The sequence below is a fragment of the Molossus molossus genome, unplaced genomic scaffold, assembly GCF_014108415.1.
Source record: "Molossus molossus isolate mMolMol1 unplaced genomic scaffold, mMolMol1.p scaffold_m16_p_13, whole genome shotgun sequence".
NCBI lineage: Eukaryota > Metazoa > Chordata > Mammalia > Chiroptera > Molossidae > Molossus > Molossus molossus.
The window spans coordinates 63,763,411-63,780,014 of NW_023425348.1; the positions used below are offsets into that span (position 1 = coordinate 63,763,411).

Consider the following 16,604-nt stretch of genomic DNA (forward strand, 5'->3'; position numbering starts at 1 on the left):
AAAATGTCTTCCTGAATAGTTGGCAGTTCCAGCTGAGTGACAATAGAATTAGTAGGGTGTTCCTAAAAAGTAGTTGCCTGAACATGAGTGCCTGGGAACTAACTCAGAGTTCCATGGCACTTAGCACAGAAATTCCAGAAGTGTGCTTCTCAGACCCGCAGCATCAGCATCCCCGGGGAAGTTGTTAGAAATGAAAATCCTCTACCCCAGACCCACTGCATCAGCAAAGCTGGGGCTCAGACTCAGAGATCTGTTTTCTTATGAGGCCCCTTTAGCCGATTCTAATGTCCACTCAGATTTGCCAACCACTTCCCTGGGGTTCTTTGGAAGCCTTCAGAGGTGTCTGTGAAAGCCCTCAGAGTGCATGCAGGTGTGTGTACGTGTGCACATGCATCTTTGGGAGGGAGCACAACCAGTTTGCACTGGGATCTAAATGACACTGATGCCAACCATGTAGAAACCAGGGTTCAGATATCAGGAACCAGACTCAATGTTTCTGCCACTTGGGGCTAATTCCTCAGCATTTCCCACCTGGGGTTACAGTTTGGTCTCAGGGAAGAGTTACCTGCTTTCCTTCTGCGGTTCTGAGTGCTCCTTGGCATTGAAGCCCATGCAGCCGTCAGCTGCCTACCTCCTGAAGCACAATGCGAGCAAACATTTCATTCTGGAGATTTCCGGCTTGAGCATCTTAGAGCCCAGGACCCTAAGACCCTGTCTGTGCAGCAACTCAGAGATCAGCATCTCCAGTGTCTTTGAAATGAATGGTGAACTGTTTGTTTTAGCCTGTGGTTACTCATAATATTTACCTGTGGGTTCACGAGCAGAAGATTTTAACCTGCTGTTCTCAGACCACGTAAAGCATAAAATCACCGTTCACTTGTTCAACGAACACTTACTGAGAGGATGGTCTTTGCTAGTCCATGTGGGAGTCTTAGACACCCCGAGAAGAAAGTCCTTCCAGTCTAGAACAGGGAGAGGAGGTGGGCGGGGACTAGGGGAGGTTGAACTATAGAGCAGTTAGATACACAAATAAGTAAAAATAAGACACTTGAAGAAAAACGTGACTAACCCCTCTTGGGTTTGGGGCAGGTGGGGATGGTGGAGTATGTGGAAATCTTTCACAGAAGATACCTTTTCACTGGGTCTATAGGCAATACAGGTGTTAAGGGTAAGAATTTCAGGGAGGACTAGCACTCGAACTGGATAGTCATGAAGGAAATCAAAATGTGCCCCAGGGGTGGTGACACTTTTAGTGGGATGGTGTCCCTGATGGGTGTGGGTGTGTTGTGGGTGGGGCGTGACGAAGGGGCCCTGAAAGCAGAGGTGGAGACCAGAGTATAAAGAATCCTATATTCACCCTGGCCAGATTGGCTCAGCGGTTGGAGCGTCAGCCTGCAGACCAAAGAGTCCTGGGTTCGGTTCCCGCTAGGGGCACGTACCAAAAAAAAAAAAAGAATCCTATATTCTAGGAGATGGAGTTGAAGGTTGTGAATTCTGCTTCATAATATCAGTATCACTCAATGTTGATGAAACATTCGTTTTGTTATGAAAACACTCCAATACTTTTTAAGCCACAGCTGTTTTTTAATGTAAAATATAGCTATATAGAGATAATAGTATTTCTGACAAAATGTCATACCTTCCACTCGTATCAAAGTGATTTTCTGCAAACCTGTGCAAATTTGTTCTTACTCCTTTTGCTGGCGAGACCTTCCTTCCGGAAAAAAGCGAGGCCATTAGACTTAGCCAGCTAATGACCATGCTCATTATCAGGAAACTAGCACGTGCTAACATTTGGACCCATAGTTCTCGTAACAACCCTTCAAGTTGGTTATGAGTCCCTGTTTTATAGATGAGTAAACTGAAGAACAGAGAGGTCTGAATGTTCCTTTATATGACTTACTAAAGCCGTTAGCGGGGGCACATATACGTAAAATACACATTCAAATACTAGTTTCTGTCAGTTCATTCCCTAGGTACATGACCTTGTAGGGAGTCAAACTAGGTCATTTTCCTGCTGAAAAATCTTTGAGATAATGAGAGGGTAGTAGGATCAGACTGTTAGTCTAGCTTCTCTTTGAAGAGACCTCGCAGGGAAAGCAGGAAGATCTACTGTGATGGTCCAAGCACAGAGATGGACAGCACATTATGCGATCGATCGACAGATCGTAAGAATTCTGTCTGCTTCCGTTAAGGACAGAGTCAGGGAAGTGAGAAGTTACACAAAGCAGGAAGGGGACGTTGTGAATCCCCTCTGGGTTTGTTAACTGGCTCTCGGTGGAGATGGGCTCCAGTTCTTCCACTGACGATGGGAGGCAGGTCCGACCTTCTGGCCCAGAGCAGTTTCTTCGGCAGCCTTGAGCTTTCCCAGGCAGGAACTTACAGAGCGGGAGTCATGGAGATGCCGCCTTGAGCGGTCAGCATCTGTGCTAGGGTTTAGTGTGCAGAGGTGGGGCGGACGAGGTCATGGGCGCGGGAGTCGGCAGTGTTTATAGGCAGAGAACAGGGCTCAGAGCGGGACTGGGTTTGCTCACGGAGGGAATCTGTCCGGGGCCTGCTGAGCTCATCACTGGAAACCAACTTAGTTTTGCCGTAGTTTTAACCTCCCCTGGGGTAAAATACACAGGAAGACATGTTCAAAATAAACAGAACTTATCTCCCAAAGAAGGCTCAAGCCTCTTACTCCTTGCTTCATTTTCCCTTGAGTGCAGCAAAGGCCATCTTGGTCTTTCCAGAGAATATTCCTTCAAAACAGGAGGCGGCCCCAAATCTTTTTATTTTATTTTATTAAACCATATCACTCGATTAGGAAAAGAAATCTGAAGAGAGGAAGATCCTAGAGAAGCAATTATCCAAGGAAAAGACACCACGTGACCAGCAGTGTGCTGTCCTTCTCGGCAGTGGTGGCCCAGGGCCTTGTCCCCCGTCAACGCCCGGACTCTCCTTACACTGGGCTCGGTTCAGAAAGAGGAAATAAGAACCAAAATAAACAAAGTGGTGATTGGAAACAATACTTAATAGTCGTAGAGGGTCTTTGAAGTCTTGGGGATTGTAATGTGACCCTCTTGTTATTTTGATTGAAACATGGTTTTAGAGTTGGACCTTTGATTTCTATGTAGGTCGCAGGGTGTTTCTGGTAGTAAATGAAATTACTTCGTGACCTCTCTGTGCCTAAAAGCTTTCCTTGGCATAGGAGAGAGAAGAAAATATTTCTCATCTGACAACTTGCTTGAGCAAATGATTTGTCAAAACAGAGAGCTAGCTTGGTCGGCCCTGGCTGGGCTCCCCACGCGCGTTTGTCGCTAAGGGTGGCGCTGCCCAAGCTTCAGCTCAGCCTGCGGTGCCCTTCACCACTTTCTCTTCGGTACTGCTCGCAAATCCTCCTTCAGAGACACTAGAGATGTTTCAGTAAGCACGGAACATCCCAGAAAACTATTTAATCCTAAGACATCGCGTTGTTATTCTGCAGCTGGGTTCCTCCATTCACCTTGATTCTGTTCTCCACCTGTCCCCACTCATATCCCAGCTCAGCTCCACGAGGTGAAAAGCCCTCAGATCAAGTTGAAAGTGGGCAAGATCTTGGAAAATATTTACTTCTTCTGCATTTTACCAAATTAAAAAACGGAGGATAAGAAAAATAGAAAAGTATATGCACAGCTAAGCACACAAGAAAACAGAAAGAGATACAGTAACAAAATTAAAGTGCAGCAGGGGTAATTCTTTTCAATTGGGGGTGAAATTTGTTTAAGAGATTAAACAACACAATGAATATAACAATAGAATGTTGTTATATAGGATGGCCCAGGGTTAGGCATTGAATGATTTGTAAAAACATATTTGTTCTACTTCTCTGTGACGCAGATGCAGCAATCACGCCCCCCCCCCCATCCATCTATAAGCAGATATAAAAATGAATATGTCTGTGGTCATTGACGTCAATACTGTAGACTTTGTGCGCTAAAATTCTCTATGGAAAGCAAGAATTTCTATATTTATAGATTTTAAAAAATTTATTCTCTCCTTGATCAGAATTGAATTGATTTTAAACAAATTTTATTACTAGTTAAGCGTGATTTCTTCGTACTTTGAACAACTTGGTTAATTTAGAAGGCTGCTCTGCGTTTATGTTATTCTTGTTTTCCTATCTAGAAGAAATTGTTTTCTCCATCTGCAGTAAAACACCGAAGTATGTACAGCCTGTAAATTAAATGTAGTTAGTGACCAAGGCAAGTTCATGGAGGGTCAGAAAACTATAGCCTTTCAATAGTAGTCATATACTGTTAGCCCACATGTACTGATTGAGGCTCATGAGACAGTCAGAGTGTCAGCATTCCTGGCTGTCTGCTGTACTGATCAAGTTGTAAAAATGTGTGTGAGAATTCAGAATTCACAGGCAAACACTCAGTAAGCAGGTGGAGGTGGGGTTGGCTGCATACTTAGAGTATATCCTGAAGAGATGGGACTGTGGGATTCATAAGGTAAGTTGATTTCTATGAGAGGAAAAAGACAAAAACAATAATAACAGCTAATTGTTTTTGAGCAATTACTATTTGATAAGCATGTCTTTACTGAAATTACCAGATTATCCCAGGGGGTATTTTTATCAACATTTTTCAAGGGATAGGACCAATGCTAGGAGACATTAGGCAGATTTTTCAGGGTCATACAAGCAACAAGTGGCAGGGACTCATTTGTCCCTTTGCCTGGAACGTTCCTGATTTTAGCTGTGAGCATCACCTCTCTTGGAGACCCCTCAGCCCAAGGAAAACTGGAACAGCATGCTCACTGGCACCCACAATTGCTGTGTTCCAAACCTTAAGCTTTTAATTGCTGTGTTATACTGTTTCCACTGAGGAGAAATGAACCCCAAACCGGAGATGGAACCTTAGCAAATGTTGCTAACTTAAAAAATAGAAGACTATAAGGTCTGTACTTAAAGGATCAGGCCTGTACTTTTTTTTTTTAAATGTGTTTTTATTGATTTTTTATCTTAGAGAGAGGAAGGGAGAGAGAGATAAAAAGAAACATCTATGTGAGAGAGCAACATCAATTGGCTGCCTCCTGCACACCCCCTACTGGGGATTCAGCCCCCAAGCCAGGCATGTACCCTGACAAGGAATCGAACCAGGACCTCTCAGTTCATGGGACGATGCTCAGTCCACTGAGCCACACCGGCCAAACTCCTATCTGTATTATTTGCCCATTTTATCCCCAGTCCACAGCACCATGTCTAAGACAGAGGAGATGCTTGATAAATATAAATGTGATAGTTAATTGATTGATGATTGGTTACTAGTGACTGGATGAATGAAGAAATGAAGATGAATAGGGCAATTATATCCTGCAAGGGTCAAGAAGAGAGCTCATAGGCTAAAAGAATCAATCACACTATTTGTTAAGTAATGGTGCTGATTTTGAAAACTGATGGTCATAAGAACCTTCAGGATTTAGGCTTTGAACAGAGGGTCACATGGAAACTTGCAAACATTAGGCAGAGGATGGGGATGCGTACATGGAGGCACTGGGAAATCAGACCTGCATCTGGGGAGTAGATAAGCTAAGAGTGAGCTCAAGCAAGGTGTTTTCTTTTTCCTGTGCCTAAGAGAGAGTCTGCTCAGTTAAAGGAAAGGGGGAGGACTCACCGGAGGGCAACAAAATGACACACTGAGCAATGAGAGGAACACCATAGGACCGGGTTTCTTCCTGACTTGGGAATGACTCAAGGCAGTAACAAGACTGCAGAGTTAACACCGGAGGGGCATTGGAACCTCCTCCTAAGGGATACTAATAGCATCTCAAGTAGATGAAGCTGTAGTTCACTCATCTTTCAGTCTTTACCTTTCCAGGCTGAACCCCTCATGCATCATTAAAGCAAGATGAGTTTGAGCCTCTCTCTATGCTGGTAAATCTCTTCTGACATATCCAGAGTTGGTCAGCCCACTCTTAATAGTCTGTACTCTACAAGGCACATGATATATCCAAGTGGGGTGTGACTAGCACGCAACAGAGCGTGGCCACCACCTCTCTTGTTCTGACCTGAAACATACTATGCAGCTCGAAATGTCATTAGCCTTGCATCTTGCAAGCCCCGTCAGACTTCAGATTTTCCCACTCATTTCTTTCACTGACTTTACTGATGTGCAACCTGTGTATTTTTTCCCCTGTGATTTTCTCCTTGCCGCTGTAAAAGGAGCTGCCCTGCTTTAGCCATGGGAGAGGCCTCTGTGCTCTTTGTTTATCATTAATAAGGCCTCTATCTCTGTTCTCATTTCCAAGCTGCTAATGTCTGGTGATGGGTTTGTTTCCAAGTCAGAACACACAGCCGTAGATTCACACCCCAGGTTAAATTTTATTTTCTGATACAGCACCCGTTTTGAGTTTGAAAATAAAACTAGATGTGAAAATTACTCAAGAGAAAAGAAAAGAGATAATAATAATAATAAAAAAAGTTCCTTTCTTTGACCTAACCATGGAGAAAAATTGCTTCCCATGATCTCTGAAATCAACAGGTTGGAGTTTCGGCTCCTGAAGTAGGTGCCGTTACAGTTGTGCTATTAAAACTTCTGCAAAGCCACCTTTTTCTTGCACAGTAGGAAAAGGGTTTGGGGCTAGGCTGGGATTGGTTTGCTTGCTGCTGATATAAACATCTCTGAATTGTATTTTCTTCCATGCTCAAGTGCCCTAAGAACCTCAAATTAAAGAACAAAGCAGATTGACTAGTCACAACTAGACATTTTTTTAAAAGCAAAATTGAGGACAAGAATAGCTTTCAGAAATTGTGAAACTATCAATGCAAGAAAATTAGTTGTAATGTAAGCTTAGCAGTGGAATTTTATTGAAAAAACTGTTATCTGAGCATGGATCATTTAAATAACAAATGTACAAGGAGAAACACAAAGAAATCACTGAGAGCCATTACTTGCACTAAGAAAAAACAAGTACACTTGAATGATTAGAGATTTGAGTGCGGAATATTTTGCCTGGATTTGGTTTCATTGCCTCTTTGTCAATGGAGGTCTGATGATGTGGGTAAATATCATGGGTGAATGTCTTTGTGTTTGCTCAGCAAAGAACAACAGTTGCTATATGTAAATAGGGTGCCTCCTCCCTTTGGATGCCTTGGGATATGTATAATAGATTAAGTTGGTTTTGTGCAGAGCAAACAGGTCTGTATTACCGAGAATATGAATAATGTCAGTTTCCGTAATTGCTAACATCTGGCTTTCCATAAATCTGTTAAATTGCATGGAAGCAGAATTAGATGTCTCTGTCATAAGTAAAGCAATTACATGGCACTCCATAGGCAATGTGGTCCTATCTTCAACTGTGAAATCCTTTTATTCTGGAGCGACAAAAGCAAATCCAGGTTTTGCACCTTGTCTTCAGTGCACACACTAGGTGTGTTCATTTTTGTGCTCAGGAGTCTTCATTTATGAGAGGAAAACACTACCAATAGGTTTGTAACTTTGTGATGCAAAATAGCCAAATGTTGAAAAAGCATATTATAGTTGGGCATTAATTGCCAATTTAGAGATTTCAGAGGAGACCATAAATTAAATATCCTTTAGTAGCCACTGTTTGTGGGTCTGTTGAAATTACCCTTCCAGATAATTTGTTTAGTGCTTTGTTAATGGGCCTTCCTCTGTATTTATCTTGCAGCATTTGACAAGAAATGGAGTGGGGAAGGGGCGGGGGGGAGGGTGCCTTGCTATTTCAGTGGGGTTTCTATTTAGTTGTATTTATCATACTCTGAACCAGACCTTATAACTTTTCCCGATGAAAACTTAACAGTTAAATGTATTCCCTGAAGAAGAGGGTTGTGGTTATTTCTTAGCCTTATTGACCAACCCAGAGAACAAATTTGGCAAAGTAGGCTCTACAATAGTATCACTCTGTACATTTCCTGAATTTAAGTAATTTAAAGAAATACACTGATCATCCTCAGTGCATTGTGTTGTACTTGGCAATGAGAAGAGAAAAACAAAAATATTTAGTCTCTGCACTCAACGAGCTCATTAGTTATCTATGGAGATGGAGATATTAAACGTGTAACTCCTAAGAGATAAATGCAAGAACAGCATGTGGTTGAGGTACAGAGAAAGCAAATGTTAACAGTCACTGTCCTGCACAGTGAGGGGTTGTGCTATTTGGTCCCGGTTTTGATGAGTACATGGGAGTGAAGGTAGCATAGGAATGGAAGCGCTTACCTTCCCTAGCAATTAACTTGTACTCCACCCCATTCCACACAGGGCGAGAAAAAGCAGAGATGGGGAAGGGGAGAGTAGTCACGTAATATGAAAAGCACGTACTGAGTCGCAGATGGAGCAAACATCATCTGCGTATCACCCGTTGCTTGTGAGTGGGAAGGGGAAGAGACAGAGGGTAACAACTGAGTTGTAAGATTAGGGCTTATATGACGTGCTAGGAGTTGGAGCCTTTTCTTATCAGGACCAGAGAACCACTGGGAGGTGCTAAGCAAAGGAGTGACCTGGACACATTTGCTTTTAGAACAAACACCACTCCCCCATGGAAGGTGTTTGGAGCGATAATTCTCATCTGGCCAAACGGAGCCCAGATGTTTGCATCCTACTTTACACCAATTAAATGATTCTCTAGTGGTGGGGTCCTGGCCACCAGTACTTTTTATTTTATTTATTTATTTATTTATCCTCACTCGAGGACATTTTTCCATTTTTTTGTTCAGATAGAGTGGAAGGGAGAGAAAGGAAGAGAGAGAGAAATATCGATGTGAAAGGGACACATCAAGTGGTTGCCACCCGCACGACCCAACCAGGGCCAGGGACAAACCGCAACCGAGGCACGTGCCCTTAGCGGGAACCGAGACCAGGTCTCTCTGGGCTGCAGGCTGATGCTCCAACCACTGAGCCAAACCGGCCAGGGCCCACCAGTACTTTTTAAAGGTTCTCTAAATGTTTTTTGTTTTAATTGGACCCACAATTGAAACTCATTGAACTGGAGTGGAAGTGGCTAAAGTCTGGGAGACCAGAGGGAGGCTAACACAATAGTCCCAGTGATGAGTGTGAAGATCTGCGCTAACAGAGAATTTGAAGGAACCTGAATTTTCTTTTATTATGATTATATATGTGATGAGACATTGGTCTAGATATCAATTTGCTCTCTATCTATATCGCATAGATATATAAACTCAATTATAAATGTGATGAGAGAAGTGTAAGATTGAATATTTTAATTGCTACTTTCTGTGAAAAGTGGGGAGTGAGAATAACGCAAATGTATCACTTTAGTCTTGTTTCACTTACTGTCATCACAATGGGAATCCAGAAGACATGAACGGTTACTATGAATTGGCACCATATTGGGAGAAACTTAGCTGAGAAGGTGGGGCTTGAAGTCTGTCTTAAATATTTCCATTTATTAAATCAAGAAACAAGATTTACTGAGTCTTTGTTATCTATATTTTTATCTTCAAATGACCATAGATTAAGTGGATATGGTTTTATACAAGAGATAAATGAGGGTCAGAGGCTAAATAATATGATCAAGAACACATAGTGTAATATGTCAAACGACCCATATCTACTATGCACTCAGTTAAATGGAAGATCTTGCTTTCAAATATGGGTCGCCTGACTCTCACATTCAATGCCACTTATAGTTCGGAAGATTCAGAGGCGAGGAAGAAAATGGAGGAGATGAGAGCGGTCTCAGGCCGGCGCATCGGGGCTAAAAGGTGCTGGGAATGACCCGGGCAGCCCCAGGAACAGTGAGGAAGTCACTGACCTGGAACCTAGGCATCTTAATTTGGGATTACTCCCGCAGTTTTCAAAGGAGGAGTCATTATTCATTAACTGACTTAGCTGAGGCTACAGTTGGTGGGACAATGACAAAAAGTCAACCCTAGAATGAATTAGCTTCCAGAGATATCAGTGGAATTCCTTAACATCTTCACTCCTGGGAGGCCACGTTTTATGCCAATGCCGTGCATGCGTTCAGGCAAGACGGGTCCTTTATCTCTCGTTTCTCAGTCACAGTCATTTCAGAATTCGGGCAAACTTTGACTAATTATATCAGTCTCAAAATTTTAACAAAAAATACTGAAGAGGATTCACGTAGGATCTTATCCTTGGAAGTGAGTTGCAATGTCTAGACTCTAGAGGGTAAATGTCTGGAAGTAGATAAAACCACAGAACATTCTAGTGCACAGAAAGGTGGCACAGCCCTTTGGGCCTTGAGTGGGCACAGTGGGCAGAGCTCCAGTGCATCTGTCCGAAAGCCCAGGACAGTCCTTGCTCTAACATGGACCAGCTGTGTGACCACTTACCTGTCTCTGAACGGTAGTTTCTTCTTTTGTAAAATGAGAAGAACTATTTTCATCTTGCAGTTCTGTGGCATAATTCAAGAGAAAGCGCTTCAGAGACTTTGAAATATAATATAAGGTAGTAGCAGTAAAGTTGATATTATGCTTTTGAGCATTTTATTTCTTTGAGCACTTTAGGTGGAAATGCCAGTGACAATTATATTTTTTTCTTTAGTCCGTAATCCTTAACCAAGTGCTTGCAAACTTATACATATTTAACACGGAATTTAGTTAGTATCAATTTATTTAACCTGTTCTTATTCTAACGTGTGTTTCTCCTCATCACCTTCACGAGGACACTGTCTTACATGCACCTCGTATGCAAAGAACCTTGTTCACAGCAAACTTCTGGTAAACATTGATTGGAATCGGCTTTGTCATCTGAAGGATATTTAAAAGGCATGGCAGTAGATCGATCAGTGGAGTAGAATACTCTGATAGACGAATGTCCAGTGTCATCAAGTAGCATAAAGATTGTCATACATAAGGAAACTCAAGCAGACTTTTCTTCTTCTTTCTTTCTTTTTTTTTTGTTAATCCTCACCTGAGGACATTTTTCCATTGATTTTTATTTTTTAAAGAGAGTGGAAGGGCAGGAAGGAGAAAGAGAGAGAGAGAGAGAGAGAGATGAGAGACAGAGAGAGAGATGAGAGACACATCAATTAGTTGCCTCCCTCAAGACCCTGACAGGCATCAGGGATCGAACCTCCAATCCAGGTATGTGCCCTTGACCGGAATCAAACACACAACCCTTTGGTCTATGGGCCGACACTCCAACCTCTAAGCCAAGCCGGCTAGGGCCAAGCAGACTTTTCTTGAGTGGTTTCAGAACTAGTACCAAGAAGTGGAAGCTACCGGTTAACATATTTCATTTCAATTGAAGGAATACATTTGTAAGAGTAATTCCGTGATGAAACTGGCTGCCTTGAGAGCTAACAGACCACCCACTGGGGCTTGACAGCTGTGTCTGGATTGTTGTTAAAGTCACTTGAACTTTGACTGTTGGGGAGGGCTGATTGGATTTATGTTTTCTTCCCATACTTGGGTATCAATGAAAAACAGCAAAAGAAATGTGTGTCTTTCGTCAACATCCATGCCATACCCTACTGCAGCTCTGAGATGTTTACTTATGTGCGATTATAAAGATACCCTAACAATTTTGAGAGAGAGAGAGAGAGAGAGAGAGAGAGAGAGAGAGAGAGAGGAGGGAGAGGAGGTCTGGTAGAAATGCTGCTGGCCATTAGGATGGTGAAGCTTGATTCAGAAAGCACCTCCTAAGAACTATCCCCTCTTCTTCCACCCTTGGCCCCAGGATCTGCGAGCAGACTGATCAGGGTCCCCCTAATTACCCACTTCTTCCTACTCTGCAGTGATCTATTCACACCTTTTCTAAAAGCCCCAGACCTCCCTAGGGTGTATCGATACTGTTAGTGAATTAGCAGTACTTACGTTCTCTAGCTGGTACAGTTTGTGAGAATATCCTAAACTTAACACAGAGCTGCTCCTGGATAATTTAGTAATTGAAGTGCAACAGTTGCGAGTTTGAATCTCAGACCTGCCACTTATTAGCTCTGTGACAGCGGGCATGATAATGAACGTCTATGATTAGCCTCAGCTCCATTATTAGCAAAACAGAGATAAGAACAGAGCCTCCACCCCAAAGCTACCTTGCAGAGTAAATGAGGTTATGCATGTGAACAGTTTGGCGGAGTACCTGGCACAAGGTAAATGCTCTGTGATGTTAACTAACGCTGTTGTAAATGATTATTATTTTCTAATAATTGGCTAGATTCCAAAGCTCTGTGTTTTCTGTACCGCAGATATTGATGAATGTGCCTTACGAACACACACCTGTTGGAATGATTCTGCCTGTATCAACTTGGCGGGGGGCTTCGACTGCCTCTGTCCCTCTGGGCCCTCCTGCTCTGGCGACTGCCCCCACGAGGGAGGACTGAAGCGCAACGGGCAGGTGTGGACCCTGAAAGAAGACAGGTGTTCTGTCTGTTCCTGCAAGGTAAGAGTGACGCAGTCCTGCAGAACCTTAATCATCCTCTCTTCCTCCCCACCTCCTTCCCCCAGCCTGTGGCCTCAGGGGTGTCCTGTGGTTTCCGAAAAGGCTTCTGTTCCAATGCCTGCCACAGCTAATGATGATGCTGCGTGGCGGGCACCCCTGCTGTTAGTGAAAAGTGAGGTGTGGGCTTGAGAAGCAACTGTAGAGCCCAGGGGACACGGGCAGAGAAGCCACTTAGTCCTCCCACTGAGTCTGCCGGTGTCTTTAGGTTGGTTGGGTGAGCGCTTTAATGAGTCCTCATCCCACACTCATCCAAACTTGCTAATTAAAACTACCCTCTGCCTGAAATGGTCACCTGTATGAACTTGCTTCCTTTTGTGGTGACATCATCCAGAAAAGCAAGGCTCAGAGACCTGCCTCCAGTGGTCAGAGACAGGCCAACCTCCATTCTGAACAAATGGTAATGATAATAAAGAGGCCTTCTGGTAAATGTTGTTCCCGGTGCCAGGCTGTCCCTTACGTTAAGTTGTTCAGGAATGAGTTTAATGCTTCTGGAAATAAAATTCTGTCATCGACTGGTTTTGCTTTATGCTTTGCAAAATGAGCCTCTCAAAGTGTTTAGTTTCCGTGTGCTTTATTTCAACTTTTGTTGATCTTGCCTATTCATTTCCCTTTGATAGCGCTTTGCTATAGCTCTCGCATTGCATTGTTATGGCTTTTGGGATGAGACTGTTTAATCTTGGACTTTATGGGCATGGGAACCACAAGAAATTACTTGCCGAGTAGCCTCTTAAAGAGAAATGCAGAGTGCTCTCTAGAAACAGTTGAAATGGACCTTGAAAATTTCCAGTTCATTTACCTGCCTTCCAGTCTGCCAGACCGCCAACACCTGGGTGCACCTGGTTAGGAGGGCTGCATTATCAAGTCTTTAGATCATTACCCCACCACATCCTTTTGCCCCTTATACATAAACATAGTTGAACACATCCAAACTGAGGTCCATCGCCCCCGTTTATGGAGTACCTCCCATGTCCCAAGTATCCCGTAAATTTAAAACGGCATCCCGTTTAGTACAGTTCAGCTTCGAAGATGAAGAAACCGCGTTTCTAAGCGTTAGGGCAAGGAATGTGTCCTAAGTATCACAAGATGTAAATGTTTAAGCTGGGATTTGAATTCCACTCGCTTGCCCAAATTTCATAGTTTTCTCATCTTACCACATGTCCTGTAACACTCTGCAGACGCCATCTGTTGATATGGTGGTTATATGTGAAACTAGTTAAGAAATCAGTCTATCCAACCTGCCCAAGCTCAGACTTCGCCTCAGTACCGTGTGAATGACCGTGTGGGACATCCCTTGGAGAAGTTTGCAGGTTACTAAGTACACTGCTTACCATGTGGCCCTGACTCAAAGGGGGCAGGCTTTTAAGAGGAGGAGAGCTTGCCGTGAGTTGGAACAGTGGAGGAGGGCTGGCGGAAGGGGTCGGCAGTTAGGTCTCCAGACAGCAAGCAAAATGTGGAAATGTTATTTGCTGGTTCTCTTTTAGAAAATAGTATTTTTCTAAACTTTGGAGGATGATCACAACCAGATCCCATATTTATTTTAGGTTGTCTGGATCCTCAGGCCCTGGAACAGGCAAACATTTTTAGTTGAGTCTTGACTAGGATAAAACCAAAATTGGCTTTTCAGTTTTTGTTTTATTTAGGCCCATGATAAAGCATGGAACTTACCAATCATTTCCAATTTCCCAAAGCTTCACTAACTGTGCTCACAGTCCAAGCAGCCTAGGTGGATTTATTCTACTTTCACTCATAAAGTTTCTCTAGAGTCTTTTCTTTTTTTTCTTTTCTTTAGAGTCTTAAGAGAATTAGACGGAAGTTGCTGCAGGAGATAAACAGGACCCTTAATCTTACTTGGTAATTTTTTTTTTATCCTCACCCGAGGACATTTTTTCTTTTTTTTTGTTCAGATAGAGTAGGAGGGAGAGAGAGGGGAAGAGAGAGAGAGAGAGAACATCGACATGAAAGAGTGGCTGCCACCCACACAACCCAACCAGGGCTGGGGACAAACTGCAACCGTGGTACATGCCCTTAGCGGGAACCGAACCCGGGTCTCTCTGGACCTCAGGCCGATGCTCTAACCACTGAGAAAAACTGTCCAGGGCAATCTTACTTTGTTAATTATAATGTACCTCCACCACCCCTTTATGAATAAAGTACTAGGCATATTTCTTTACATACTTTTTTTTTCCCAATTGTATTTATTAGTCATTAACAGCATATCTCCCAAGAGGTTGTGGATGAAGAAGGTCTTATTTCAGGAGTTAAATACAGACCCCTGAATCAAATTCTGTAAAGAATCCTCAAAAAAAGTTTGTTTGTGACCCTCCTTGTTTCTTTCCATTATTTGTAGTTGAAAGTGTTCCATTCTGATTTTAAAAAGCTTCTTTTTCAATTACAGTTGATATACAATACTATATTAGATTCAGGTGTATCACACAGTGATTAGGCATTTATATAACTTATGAAATGATCAGCCTGCTAAGTCTAGAACCCATCTGACACCATACAGAGTTATTGCAGTATTACTGATTATACTCTGTGTGCTGTATATTAAATTCCTGTGGTTATTTTTACAACTGGCTTCTTATTTCTCAATCCCTTCCCCTTTTCACCCATGCCCCCCTCCCACCTGGCAACCATCTGTTTTGTTTGTTTGTTTATATTGTTTTTTAGATTCAAATAATGTAAGTCAAATAATGTTATTTGTCTTTCTTTCTCTGTCTGATTTATTTCATTTAGCATAATACCCTCTAGGTCCATCCATGTTGTCACAAATAGCAAGATTTTATTCCATTGTATACATGTACTATTACTTCTTTATCCAGCCGTCTAATGATAGACACTTGGGTTGCTTCCATATTTTGGCTATTGTAAATAATGCTACAGTGAACATAGGGGTGCGCCTATCTTTTTAATTAGTGTTTTGGATTTCTTCAAATACCCAGAAGTGGAATTGCTAGGTCACATGGTGGTTCTACTTTTAATTGTTTGAAGAATCTCCATACTGGTTTTCATAGTGGCTGTACCAATGCACAGTACCACCCATAGTGCCCGCGTGTTCCCTTTGCTCCACATCACCAACACTTCTTTCTTCATTTATTGATGACAAACATTCTAACACATGTGAGGTAATATCTCATTTTGGTTTTAATTTGCATGTATTTCCATGATGATTAGTGACATTGAGAATCTTTTTTTTTTTTCTAATCCTCACCTGAGGATATTTCTCTATTTATCTTCAGATAGAGTGGGAGGGAGGGAGGGAAAGAGAGGGAGAGAAACATCAATGTGAGAGGGACACATCGACTGGTTGCCTCCCACATGACCCCCACCAGGGCCTGAAACAAACCACAACAGAGGTACATGTCCTTGATCAGATTCAAACACGCAACTCATTGGTCCATGGGCCGGTGCTCTAACCGCTGAGCTAAACAAGCCAGGGCAAGAATCTTTTAATTTCTATTGGCCATTTCTATGCCCACTTTAGGAAATTTGTATTCAAGGCCTCTGCCCATTTTTTATTGGGATTTTTTTTTTTTTCTGGTGTTAAGTTGTATGTGTTCCTTATATATTTTGGATATTAACCCCTTATTGAATATATTGTTGGTGAATAAATTCAGTAGGATTTTTATTTTGTTTTGTTGGTGGTTTCCTTCACTATGTAAAAACTTTTTAGTTTCATGTAGTCCCATTTGTTTATTTTTTCTTTTGTTCCCCTTGCCCATGGAGACATATCTAAAAAATATATTGCTGAGAGCGATGTCAAAGAGTTTACTGCCAATGCTGTCATTTAAGAGTGTTATAGTGTTAGGCTTTACATTTAAATCTTTAGTCCATTTGAGTTTATTCATGTATATGGTATAAGAAAGTTATGCACTTTTATTCTTTAGCATTTATCTGTCCAGTTTTCTCAGCATCATTTATTGAAGAGACTTTCTTTACCCCAGTATATATTCTTGTTTTCCTTTTTCATAGATTTATTGACTCTAGAGGCATGGGTTTATTTTCTGCCTTCTCTATTCTGTTGCATTGATCTATGGATCTGTTTTTATACCAGTACTATGCTGTTTTGACTACTGTAGACTTGTAGTAGCTTGATATCAGGTGGTGTGCTACCTCCAACTTTATTCTTTTTTTTCTCAAGATTGCTTTGGGTAATTGGGGTCCTTTATGGTTCCATATAGTGTTTAGGAT

At 42.2% G+C, this 16,604-nt stretch overlaps 1 protein-coding gene across 3 annotated transcripts in view; it reads left to right on the plus strand.

The window, feature by feature from the left end:
* Positions 1–16,604, plus strand: part of NELL1 (neural EGFL like 1) — a 765,989-nt gene that overhangs the window by 732,441 nt on the left and 16,944 nt on the right. For all 3 annotated transcript variants that reach the window (XM_036258486.1, XM_036258484.1, XM_036258485.1), the window contains one exon: positions 12,160–12,353. In XM_036258486.1, the coding sequence (XP_036114379.1) occupies positions 12,160–12,353 (194 nt within the window). The remainder of the gene's footprint in view (positions 1–12,159; positions 12,354–16,604) is intronic.